Source organism: Lissotriton vulgaris, chromosome 5 (assembly GCF_964263255.1).
Source record: "Lissotriton vulgaris chromosome 5, aLisVul1.2, whole genome shotgun sequence".
NCBI classification, from domain to species: domain Eukaryota; kingdom Metazoa; phylum Chordata; class Amphibia; order Caudata; family Salamandridae; genus Lissotriton; species Lissotriton vulgaris.
Genome location: NC_141693.1, coordinates 342,011,125 through 342,023,888, shown reverse-complemented (window position 1 = coordinate 342,023,888; position 12,764 = coordinate 342,011,125). Strand labels below are relative to the sequence as shown.

The 12,764-nt window shown below is 44.3% G+C and overlaps 1 protein-coding gene across 2 annotated transcripts in view; it reads left to right on the top strand.

The window, feature by feature from the left end:
• Positions 1–12,764, top strand: part of ACOT7 (acyl-CoA thioesterase 7) — a 1,079,233-nt gene that overhangs the window by 400,278 nt on the left and 666,191 nt on the right. For both annotated transcript variants that reach the window (XM_086921579.1, XM_086921580.1), the window contains exon 4: positions 227–318. In XM_086921579.1, coding sequence (XP_086777705.1) covers positions 227–318 — 92 coding nt within the window. The remainder of the gene's footprint in view (positions 1–226; positions 319–12,764) is intronic.

Below are 12,764 nucleotides of genomic sequence, written 5' to 3'. Positions count from 1 at the left end.
TATTGCCCTTATTCAGTCCTTTAGCTGGTATCAAATGCTTAAGAATCCAAAAAAGCAACCTTGGTTCTGACTAAATGCTCCAATTGTGACCATTTGTGTGACAATACGCTTTACTGTGACTTACCTCTGTGTTGGCATACATACCTATAGTACTGGTTTCAGTTAATGAGTTATACATGTTCTTCTTTATTGTTTGCTCTGTTAAATCATGACTCTTCTTTTCTAGGTGCCAAAAAAATGACTAACAGAGCAACTCTGTGGTATGTGCCTCTGTCCCTAAAGAATGTAGACAAGATAATCAATGTAGCCCCTATTGAGGTAGGTTAATTTCTTCACCCACCCATTTATATGTACTAATGGTCAAATGTAGTATTATTTCTCGTGTACTGTGAATGTAGATTTTATTGCTAAGTTTGTACAAGGTTTAAAACGTATAAACGTCATCCTACATGTATATCTCAAAAACCTTAAAAGCATTAGCGATTAGATAAAAATATTCTATTAATGAATCAATTACGAATGTATCACAGTGGTTCATGATTTTCCTCATTCTAATCTGGTTGTCCAAGGATGCTGGTCTCTTAATCAAGTCTAACATTTTGACGAGGAGTGACAATCTACTATTAAATGCAATATGACATTATCTATTGATACAAGAGGTTGCCAACACAATTAGCAATTTCTGTTCGTTATTATAAAGTTGTAATGTTGTATGTAATCTTTTTACCTAGCCCCTATAACTATGAGTAACTGCAGATGACCAAATCTAATCCTTACAGCCGTTGCCCGGAAAGAGAGCGAGCCAATCACTGTTTCTGACTTGTACTATCAACAGTAGTCAAGCCAAGTCAAGGACATTTGTATCGCGCACAAATCACGTCCAAGGAGTCTCATGGCGCTTGCAGACGGCTCTGACAGGAGGTCGGAAGATTTAATTTACAAAAAGCCACATGGACTACATGAACTCTGAAAAAGCCAGAGTTATAGCTATAAGCTTTAGGCACTGCAAATACCTAAAAACAGGCGCTCTGCGCTGATCCAGCCTAACTGTTCATGATAGGGTCCCAACTCCCCAAAATTTGGAAGCGGGAGCTTGGAGTAAAGGCTGTTTGCCTGAAGGATACGCATATCCTACAGATCTAAGATATCCCCTTTTTAGATGACCATTCACAATTCTATATATAACCAAATGTTTTATTTTATAAATGTAAACATTGTTGGCTCTACAACCATTAATAAAGTAGTATGCAGGTTTATGGAAATCAAAGGTGTTCAGCAAACTGAAAAGAAGCTCGAAAATAAGGTTGCATGCACTGAAATAAATATGTTTTATATTAGTCGCAGACCTGCATTCTTGCTTTGCCATGAAGTACAGGTGTATGCTGACAGCTGCCTAGAGACTGACTCGTGCATAAACAGATGTGACATGGTGCATTAGGATATGCGTTTTTGAACTGCATCCTATACCATGGCAACAGACCTTCATGACTGGAGGAGTTCTATTTATAGTACGGATTACATTTATTTAGAAAAGCTTCGCTTACCCAACTTGAAGACAGGGGAAAAAGATAAGGGAGCAGCAAACGCAGCGCAGTTCTTTACTTTGTTAGGGAAAACATGATAAAATCCTTTTGCACATTTGTGGAAAATTTGCCTGCGGGTTGGCAGACTCTAGCACTGGAGAGGCTTGAATAGGCACATGCTAGTTCTCTTATTTTTACCTTCTCTTTTAAGCCAGTTCAAATTATTGGATTTATATTTTTGTGTCTTGAAGTGGGAGTTCCAATTTTCATTAGCTGGTATTCAGTCATTTTGTTACATGCTAATAGGGGGAAAAGCTATATAAATGTAATTTTGTTGTTTTCCAAAAGTCCAGTATATTCGAAAAGATTAATATCTTTAACAGCTAGTGGCGGAAAAAGAATCTGCACGAACCCCATGGCATCATTCTGAAAAGTGTTACTTTTTCATTTTAAGCCACGACGATGAAAATAAATGTAGCCCAATAAACGTTTTTTAGAGCCACTTTACTAATAAACACACATTTACACATTTATTACAACAGTGCAAATGCCAAATTCGATTTTATTAACACAGAGCACCAAAGGTGACATGAAAAAAGACTGTTTCCTATATCACATATTTTACAGAGAAACATCTCTCCTTATAGTGACCAAGGTGCTTCCGTGTGGCTTTATCTTACTGCACAAATTTAACATCCTGACTTTTTCTTAAATAAGATTGGTAAAACAAATATACATGAAAAATGAAATGGCATAAACCGTATGTGCAGATGCTCAGAGTATAATATACTATTTATTACCAGTGGGAGTGAAATCATGGCCAATTCCAGGCTTTGTTTCTTGTGAACCATACACCCCACACTCAACTATGGTTAAAAAGAGCATAAAGCACTCAGCGCAGCAGCATACATCCTATTTCAAATGCAAGGCTCCCTATGTCTCTGGGAGTCAATGTAAGATTTTTCGTTTAGGGGTCTCTGCCTTGTAGAAACACGAAAAGAATAATTATAAAAGGACCTGTAAACCTTGGGGTGGCCTTCCTCAAACCCTTTGGCCGTATCCCCTCCTGTTTTGCTGAATTAATTTTTGTTGGCATTTGGACTCCGTGTACTTTACCACTGCTAACCAGGGTTAAAGTGCTTGTGCTCTCCCACTAATACATGGGAAAATTGGCTTACACCTAATTGACCTACATAATTTACTTACATGTCCCTAGGAAAGGGGTATACCATATACCCAGGGCTGGTGAATTAAATGCTACAAATGGGGTTTGCAGTACGTATTGTGCCACCCACTAAATTAGCCCCTTAAAACATGTCTCAGTGTCTGCCATTGCAGCATGTATGTAAGGCAAGAGCTTGTGGCTAATGTAGACCACTGAGTGTAAACTTCCTGAGGCTTCCAGTTGGGACAGGACCGCCCGAGATCTCTGTTTGAAACGTTTGTCTGCTAGAAAAAGTGGTTCGTAAAGTCCAGACAACGCAGCACAGGTTTGTTTCATAAGGCATTCTTCAAGTGCTCAAGACACCTTTGATGAGACGGAGACCATGTGGAGATTTTGTTAGGATGGTTTTTCTGCAATAGGTCAGTTAAAGGGGCTGCTATTTCCGAGAATCTCAGAATGAAGCATCGATAATATCTTTAAAGCCCCAGAAAGAATCTGACCCACTTTTTGTCTATGAGCCGAGGCAAGTCTTTGATTGCTTGTATTTTGTCAATTTGAGGTCAAATGTTTCCGTTCTGTTCTTGATAGCCTAAATATTCCACAGAGTCCTTGGCAAGGTAACATTTATCTGGATTTACCATGAGTTCAACTTGCCAATGGGAAGTGAACACCCCTTCTAGATGTTTGTGGTATTGCTTCTAAGTTGAACTATAAATGATGTCATCTAGGTAGGTGGCTGGATTTCCTCATTGTGGCTGCAAGAGAATGTCCATTAAGCTTTGAAAAGTCACCGGGGCACCATGTAAACCAAAAGGGAGTACCCTACCATGAAGTGTTATAATCCTAAGGGAATAGAACACTCTGTTTTCTTTCTTGTAGAGGGTATCCAGAAAATTTGCCAATAACCCTTTGTTAGGTCTAGGGTGGTGAGGTAGGTGCCAGTCTCAATAAGTTCTTCCATTCGCGGCATGGGGTAAGTATCAAACTTCTAAAGGCTGTTCCTGCGTCAGAAGTCAATGCAGAACCTCAGGGTGCCATTCGATTTTGGTACGAGTAACACAGGGGAGCACCAGGGGCTGTTTAATGTCTCTATGATGCCCCCTCTAACGTTTGTGTGACCTCCTCTTCCATGGCTTGTCTTCTAGCCTCTGGAATGAGATCTGGTCTCATATGGACTACCAGCCCTTTTTCTGTGCATATGTCATACTGCACCATGTATGTCCGTCTGGGAGAACGAAAGAATACATCCCTGTTACGGGCCACCATTGTGAGGAGTTGGTCTTTTTGTATGAGAGTCAACTGATCACCCATTTCTGTCTACTCTGTGCCTATAGGTGTGGATTCAGGGCAAAAAGAGATTTCCAACAGTAGTGAATCAGTCAACAGAGATTCCGTGTGGGATTAACCCCGTGACAACTATCCTCCGCCCACAGTTTTAGTAGATACAGTAGCCAGAAACAGGAAAAAGCCATCATAGTCAGTACCTATAATAATTTCTACCAGTTGGGGTACAGCACCTATTTGTATGGTTTCTCCTTTTCCCCTCCAGTTAATAGAGACATCAGCTACTGGGTATGCCTTACTGTCCCCATGGACACATGTAATAGGAACAATCCCCCCCCTCCTCCTCCCCCCCCCCCCCCCCCCCCCCCCATTGAAGGGGCCATACACGTTCTTCACTAATTGCGGAGCGGCAACATCCTGAGTCGATTATCGATTATCACTAAAATGGATTCCAAATTGCCCTGCATTTGCGTCTTGTATTTGGGTTTGCTACCTCCTGCCCATAAAACCCTCCGCACAGGTATACTCTACCTCCTTGGGTTGAGCAGGTGGGGGTTTCCTGAGGACAATTACAGGCTATATGCCCCCATTCTGCCCACGGAAAACATTGTGGAACTTGTCCGAACTCTTTTACTGTAGGCCGTATTGTTTGTCTGTTCTCCAGGAGTGGTTTAGGTATCATTTTCGACACAGTAGGGTTACTCCAGTTATGTGAGGATGGAGTGGGAATTTGTTGATGATTGTACCTAAAATCTGGGGATCTGTAGTACGAACAGGCCAGATCTATGGCCTTAGGTACAATAACATCGGAATGTTGCCTTATCCAGGATCTGGTCTGACTGGGGAGGGCCCCCTCCAGGAAAATGTGCTCAAACACCTCTTCCTTTGTTAAATCATTAGGTTTCAGCAATCTGGAGCCTAGGTCTTGTATCTTGTAGAAAAATCCCGGGACTCTGTAAAAGGGGATCCCACTTCTGACACCACTCTGGCTGAGTTCCTAGAATGATCCAGACCAGTGTTGCATTTTAAGGTTTGTTTTTTCCTTTTGTTAGTCCCCTCAATACGTGGAACAAGTGATTAATGGCCGTACAACAAGTGACTGAAGTCCCCCAGTATTCCTTCTTTGTATCATACTGTTTGGCTTCTTCTTCAAGAATCCAGTCCTTTCTCTGGTCTGTCCCTCGAGGAATCACAAAATGGGGAGAGACCTTAGCATTCAGGCTCCAACCAGCTTACTTAACCTCCACCAATAGCACCTGTGATCTGGGAGTCCCGGCGGGATCGCTTGACAAGGACGGGTTGTATTTCCCTGCCTGAATCACGCAGGAGTGGGGGCGTACGGAGAATCGAAAAAATAACTAATAAAGTGACCCCTGTGAACCCTGTATACTTCTCTGGGTTTCCTACAGGGTTGTCTCGTTAGTACAGAAAAACCTTTATAACTATTTCCTTTTCTTATAGCCTGATTAAATACAGTGTACTTGTGCACACACGAAAGCCCACTGTAAGACCTCCACCGGCACTTGCCTGAAGCTTTAGCTCGGTCAGTGAGTCACAGTGGTCCCGTCCATAAAGCCATTTCCTGAGTTTCTTTGGGTACTGTCGGTCTCCCTCACTGTCTGGGGTTGCTGAGGTGGTGGTATGGGGCTCTCATCCTCTCCCGTAGCCTCTCCACTGTCCCAGGACATGCTCAGACTTACTGCTCAGCATTCAAACTCTGGTCTCTCCACACCACGCTGGTCTCCTTCCTTGTTCTCCATCCTCCGACATACTCTTTCTTTCTGCATTCCGAGACTCGCCTCCCTGTGTGTGTCAGCCTTATCTTCGGTCTCGGTGAATCATAAGGGAGTGGCCTGCATGGCCACTAGAACGCTTGCCTGTATCGGACCGGTCTTCCAGGGGCATTTCTCAGGGCCCTCTACAGAGGTCCTGGCGGATGATAGATCACATACTGTATAAGTTCTGCCTAAATACTTTACACATTGTCCCCAAGTTAAGCCTGTCTGCTTTTGTGCCAAGCTACTAGAGGGTAAGCCCAGATTATGTTAGTGACTTTTTGTGGTTTACCCTGACAAGGATTATGACTGATGCTTGAAAAGGGCTCACAACCAACAAACCAATTAATCACATAAAGTCAATAATGAACTGCAGTACCCGAGTCCATAATTCTACTCTTCTAGTTCCCCTGCATATTGTCTTTAGCATTATTACTGTTTTTTCAATGGTTGTGCTTCTTTTGTCTGTTAGTCACTTTTGAAACTTGACCTAAAATGTTAGGAAAAGCAAATAATCCAGATGACATACTTGACTCTAATTTGGTTTTTAAAGCACAAATCAATGCAGTTGTAAAAAAAAACACGCTATCGGCAACAGTAAATCCAGAAGTTATTGCCTTAATTCACTATGTGCAAGTACATTGCATTATTTTGGAATTGTAATATCTTGACTTGACCACTGTAATGGTGGATATTCGAGTACACCAAGTAAACATATACATAAACAGAATAGCCACTTGTTACACAACTCCAGCTTTTATTCTGAGGGCCATATAATTCCCTCGACATTAACTTAATTAACAGTCAATTTAGGATTTACAAGGAAAGCAGGAGACAGCTTTCCCAATGTTTCAAACAAGGACTTTTCACTAGCTTAGTCGGGTGGGAAACTGGCAAAAATTACCTTGTGTCTAAGGTACAGTAACCGATTTCAGCAGTAATTACCCATTTCTGCGGGCACGCTTAGTTTCACCATTAAAATGCCATGGTATTCCTGCTTCCTGAAATGATCAATAATGGTGGCATTTGTAATTTCATAAGCAGGAAGAAAACTGTTAGTGGCATACATGTATTGGTCTGACAAGGATTAAAGTCTTAGGGCTAGATGTAGGTGGGCTAGATGTAGGTGGGCTAATACCAGTCGGTAACGGCCGAAAATCGGTAAATTTCCTGTTACCAAGCGGTATTTAGCCCTTTGCGATGTTGGAGGCTGGACTTAAGGATTCGGTAATTTACTGATTCGCTATTTTAAGGAATCAGTAAAATACCGATTCCTTAATTTAAGGAATCAGGAAATTACCGAATCCTTGAATCCTATGTAGGGAGCACTCAAGTGAATGCATTTTTGGTTTAAGGATTCATTATTTACCACCAACTACAAGTTGGTGGTAAATAACAAATACCTTTAAAAAAGCAATTTTGTGCTTTTTTAAAAGTGCCATGTGGCAGACAGCGGCACATGTGCACACATGTACGATTCAGGGGTGCAACAGGGTGTCAATGTGACACCCTGCCACCCTTGAATATGCTCCCCCTATTACCGATTCGGTAGTTACAGAATCGTTAATAGTGAATGGCTTCCCATTCATTCCAATGGGCCTCCAGGCCCATAGGAGTGAATGGGAAGGTATTCCTTATTACCGATTCGGTACATAACGAATCGGTCATAACGAATATTACGGAATCAGTAAAATTTACCGATTTTTTTACCTACTTTCTATTTACCGATTCTTAAATATTGAATCAGTAAAATTCGGTATTTAGGAATCGGTGTAAATAGAAAATACTTACATCTAGCCCTTAGTTCGTTAGGACCAGATTTTAATCTGCAGTCTGAAGGTCAGTCTCTGCAACATATGTATTAATTCACTAAGCTACTTTCCTTCTATTGGAATGCATGTACTACAGATTACATAGAGCTGGATCGTGTTCATTAAACTACAGAGGTGTATCATTTGTCATCTTCTATATGCAGAAAAGTGACATCAAGGCATTCCCTATCATCCATCTGAACAAAAAGTGACATCTCTTATTTCCTGCCAAAACTGACTTTAAAGGAAGCCAAGTAAGATGTCTTAATTTCCCCTCATCCATCTGCACAGAAAGGGTCATCATTGCATTTCCCATCAGCCAGCTGCACAGAAATTGACATCACTGGATTCCCCATCATCGATCTGAACAGGAAGTGACATCACTGGTTTCCAGCCAAAACCATATTTAAAAGAAGAAGCCAAGCTGTCATAAGATTCATTACTCTATTGCTGTAAACAAATGCAAGCAAAAGCCTTCAGTACCCTGTCAGATCTTGCTGACAATAAACAATATATCAACAGGTACTAAAAAAAATGAAGAAAAACACAACTCTGGAGGACCTCATGATAGTGATGTCTCTCCGCCCAATACACAGGCAGCTTAACACATCAACCAAGGCAAAGTACTGTACCATCATCATCACTTCAATGAAGCCACCAACAGAAGCAGAACGCTATTCAAGACAATCAGGCACTACATTAACCTCTTGCCAGGCCTATCTATTCCTCAATCCTCAGAAAAGTGGTATAGTATCAGCCACCTCTCCAGTGAAAAAAATACAGAAGATCCAACAACACATCAATGGTACCAAGTCTGCTTCATTTCCTAATACAACCCTTACTTATAGATTCCCATAGGTGACCTTGCCAAGCACAGGGTCATTACTCACATACCATAAATCGTTAAGATCATTGAAAAAAGCATCTGTGTTCAACTCCAAGATCATATCAATGTTAACCATCTCCTTCTCGACTACAAGTCTTGCTTCAGATCATGCTGCAGTTCGTAGACCACCTCCACCTTACACATCGTAGACGATGCCCTCTTGACCACAAATGATGAAGACCTCTGCTACTTGATATTGGTTGACCTCTCAGCTGCCTTCAACACAGTCGACCGTCCCACACTCGTAGGTGCCATCGCGTGGCAAATGAGATTCACCAGCAATGTCCTTCACTGGTTCTTCTCCTACCTCCCCAACCAACACCAGTTTGTTCACATTGTACCTCCAGGCCACAAAATATCCCTGTGTTGAGTTCCCCAGGGCTCCATACTGTCTCCTATCATTTTCAGCCTTTATGTGGAGCTGCAGGGTGCTCTACTCACGTATGATTCTGCGATATGGCAATGATACACTCCACTAGAAAGCCTTCTCTGCTTCAGGCATCTAATTGCTCAACACACTGCTTGCACATCTTCCAGACCAGATATCCAGCGCCTAACCGAACCTCATCCAAATCAAAACAGAATTCCTATTATTTGCCAAGAATGACAAACAAGATACAGTACAAAACTGGCTCAAAGACACAACAAACAAGCATTTACAATACAATAAATTGTAGGCCCCAAAAATGTGTATTTATTACATATGATTTGTGCAGACTTACCGCCTGTCTGCCATCTCCTAGCACCCAGCAGTATCACACAGCAGTATGTTGAAAGGAAGGAACTATCTGCTTCTAAATTTAATACCACTTTAAAATGTGCGAATGCCGAAAACAAACGCGGGTCGTGATCTTGTAAGCTAAGGTAAGCATTTTTGCTCTATTGCTTGTTAGCAAATCGTGTTTGTCGTACAGCCTGCACACCAGATGCTTTTTTAAAACAAAGTTGACGGAGCAGTCAGTGCATGACCAGAATAGAAGTAAGCTTGCATACAATTCCGTGATTTCTGCTCTCGCTCTGTGCGGGGATATTTAAAAGGAGAGGCGCGTTCACTGGTGCAGTGTGCGCCTCTGGGTATGCACACAGACACATACTGTCTCACGCTCTCTCACACACCCATACACACGCACGCACACACACACACACACACACGCACTCTCACATCACATACACACAAATACACACACTGACTGTGCTGGGGCAGGGCACAGGACATGCCGCTCTCGCCTTGAGACTCCATAGTGTCAGAGCGCATGTCCACCCGGGAGGCCCTCACAACACAGGAGTGCATGCGCGCCTCGAGCTGGGACTGCTTTTAAATAAAAGGAGAGGCGCGTGCACTGGTGCAGTGTGCACCTCTGGGTATGCACACAGACACATACTTTCTCGCGGGTGGTAAAACGTACGCTTTTGCAGTGCTGTCAGCCTATTCGTGCTGGAAGCTTCCCTGCTTAATTTGTGGAGGTGTGTGTATGAGTATATGCATGCACGTGTGTATGCCTGCGTGAGTGTGTGTTCATGCTTGGGTGTTTGTGTGTGGGTGTGTGTGCGCGCATGTTTGCATTTGTATGTGTGTGTGTGCGTGAGTATGTGTGCAGGGGGTGGTGCTGTTATAAGTGTGGGGGGCACCTCGGCTGTTCATTGGTTTTGCGGGGGAGGGCGTGCTGTTATAAGTGTGGGGGGGCACCTTGGCTGTTCCTTTCTTGTTTCTGCCAGGGGAAGGGGCCTCAGTGGTTTCTTGGCTCTGGGGGGTTGTTGATATGTGTGTGTTGGGGGGGTCATGTGAGTCCTGCTGTTACAGATCATCGGTTCTGCATGGGTGAGCAGCAGGCTCGAGGCTGGGGTGTGACTGGACGAAGGAGCCTTTCGGGGATACAGGTGCCCGTTCTTCAGCTGGGGGGGGCTGGGTGAGGACGGAGAGCAGAGGTGAGGGGGGAGAGGTATCACTTTCACCTCCTCTCCTAGTGTAAGGTAACGCCCACTCTCCACCGGTCCTGCCGGGGCCGAGAGCAGTTCCCCAACTGAGTTCCAAGCAGGGGAGGTAGTGCGTGTGAGCTAAGGAGGAACCCCGCCCCTTAGACTGTCCTAGGGAAGCAGCTGAGGAGAATGGAGGCGCGAGGACTGAGGAGGGGGATGCAGAGATGTAAATAGACTTCTGTCCTGGCTGTACTTGCCACCAAAAACAATAAGTAAGGGACAGGGCACGGGGAGGCCAGGAGGCAAACTCCACCCACTCCCGCAGGGCAGTACTGTACTCAGTCACCTCCCAGTCCAGCAGGAAGACACGGTGTCCGAGCAATGCCCGTGTGTCTGCCCTTACCTCTGTACTAGTTCCTCCCCAGCCTACAGTCCAAAGGAGACAAAACACATTTCGAAGATTTCTCCCCGCATGCCCTGTTAATATAAGGTTGTTAGGATCACTTCACTACCACACGGCCCATGTATTGAACACCTCCACAAGGCAGGGCACCCTAGTTTCTGCTGTTTACCACCCCTTGCATGTCAGAGCTAGACACTGGACACTGGACAGCCAACGAAAGGTGCTGGATGAACAAGTGCCGAGCTCGAGGCATCCTGCACTTCCTCGAGATATGAGGGCAATACACAAATCCTGGGGAAGGTGAGCACATGAGTGACATGTTGCAGGCGGGGGCATTTGCATGCGGCGCGCGCTGACAAGCACTTAAGCTCCGGCACGCAGACGCGCACACGCACTTCTAATACAAACAGCCCGTATGTGCACTGGCGGAGGATCTTCACGGTGATGACGAGGGAGCGTGTGCAGTGGCTGAGGATCTTCACGGTGATGACGAGGAAGCAATGGGGAGCGTGTGCAGTGGCTGAGGATCTTCACGGCGGCGATGACGAGGAAGCCATGGGGAGCGTGTGCAGTGGCTGAGGATCCTCAAGGCGGCGGCGAAACTGAGAGCGCGTTGGAAGCGCACGAGACGCCGTCGCCTTGCGAGCAACCAAATCCGCGCGTGGCCAGCTCTTGTCGCTCCCTCTCCATTGAGTATGCTGGGCGCGTGCCCAGCTCTTGTCTCCTTTGCGTGCAACCAAATCTGCGTGTGGCCAGCTCTTGTCGCTCCCTCTCCATTGAGAATGCTGGGTGCAAGCCCAGCTCTTGTCTCCTTTGCCGGCTTTGCCGGCTGAAACTATTACAATAGTTCTCTGCCGAGAACGCGCTTCGCGCGTCTCTAGGCCGAGACCTAAAAAGCAAAGCTGGCCTGGTCCCAGCTCTCTCTTCTACAGAAAATAAAATTGTATCTTTCAGAAAGCGACTTCAGAACTGCAGCTCAATTCTTTGTACTGTTGCATCTAGAAGGTGGTAAAGGCCTACTCCATGAACTCCCAGATCCCACATTACACTGGCAGCCCAAAGAGGCATTCTACAAGATGCAGCACGTATCACCCAAGGCTTAACAAAATAGGGCGACATCACCACCTCAATCCTAATGGAACTCCATTGGCTCCCCTTACCGCCCGCACAATCTTTAAAACCAGCTACATAATTTACAAAGCGATCACAACGAATATCCCCCCACCCTTGTCTTCCAAACAAGTTCACCATCTCTGGTGGTTTTCAGCACACCTGCAGCAGGTCACAATTAAGCCTCAGACTAAGGAGTGTAAGAAAGAAAAAATAAGACGACAGAACTTTTCCATTTGTGCAACCATGATCTACAACAACATCCCCATATCCATCAGGACTTCTTCAATGCTGGTCCAACTTGGGAAAGAGTTGAAGACTCACATCTTTAAAGAACACTAAATCAAAGTGTGTTAACCATCCACAGTACACCTTCCTCTCCTTTTAAATGTTGACACTGTTATGCTGCCTTTTGGCTAAGTTTGAGCTATAGAAATACCATAAACATTCGTGCATATCATTGGAATTGCAATGTATAAGCTACAAATTAGGCATTAGCCCCCTGTGAAGTGCCCAACAATTTTACAACGTGACACTCAACTTGCAACTGTCCGGGCCGCTCCATTTAGATCCTACTTATTGAATCAGGACCAAGACAGATTTGCATATAGCTCGGCCTTGTTTGGGGTGGCAAGGTTTTTTGAAGACTCATCAGTAAGGTACTACCTGCCCTGATGTGGGGTAGAACAAGGTCCTGTACAATGGAGCAACAGTTGTCTGGTGGAAGGAATTGCTTCATTTTAAACAGGATACTGATTTGGAACCAGGTGGGTGAGTGAAAGGTAAATGATGAACATCTGTGTTTGATGATATCAGGGCCTGACCTGAGCTTATACACATGAATAGCCAACAGCAGTTTGAGATAAATGTGTCATTAACCTTTTGTTTGA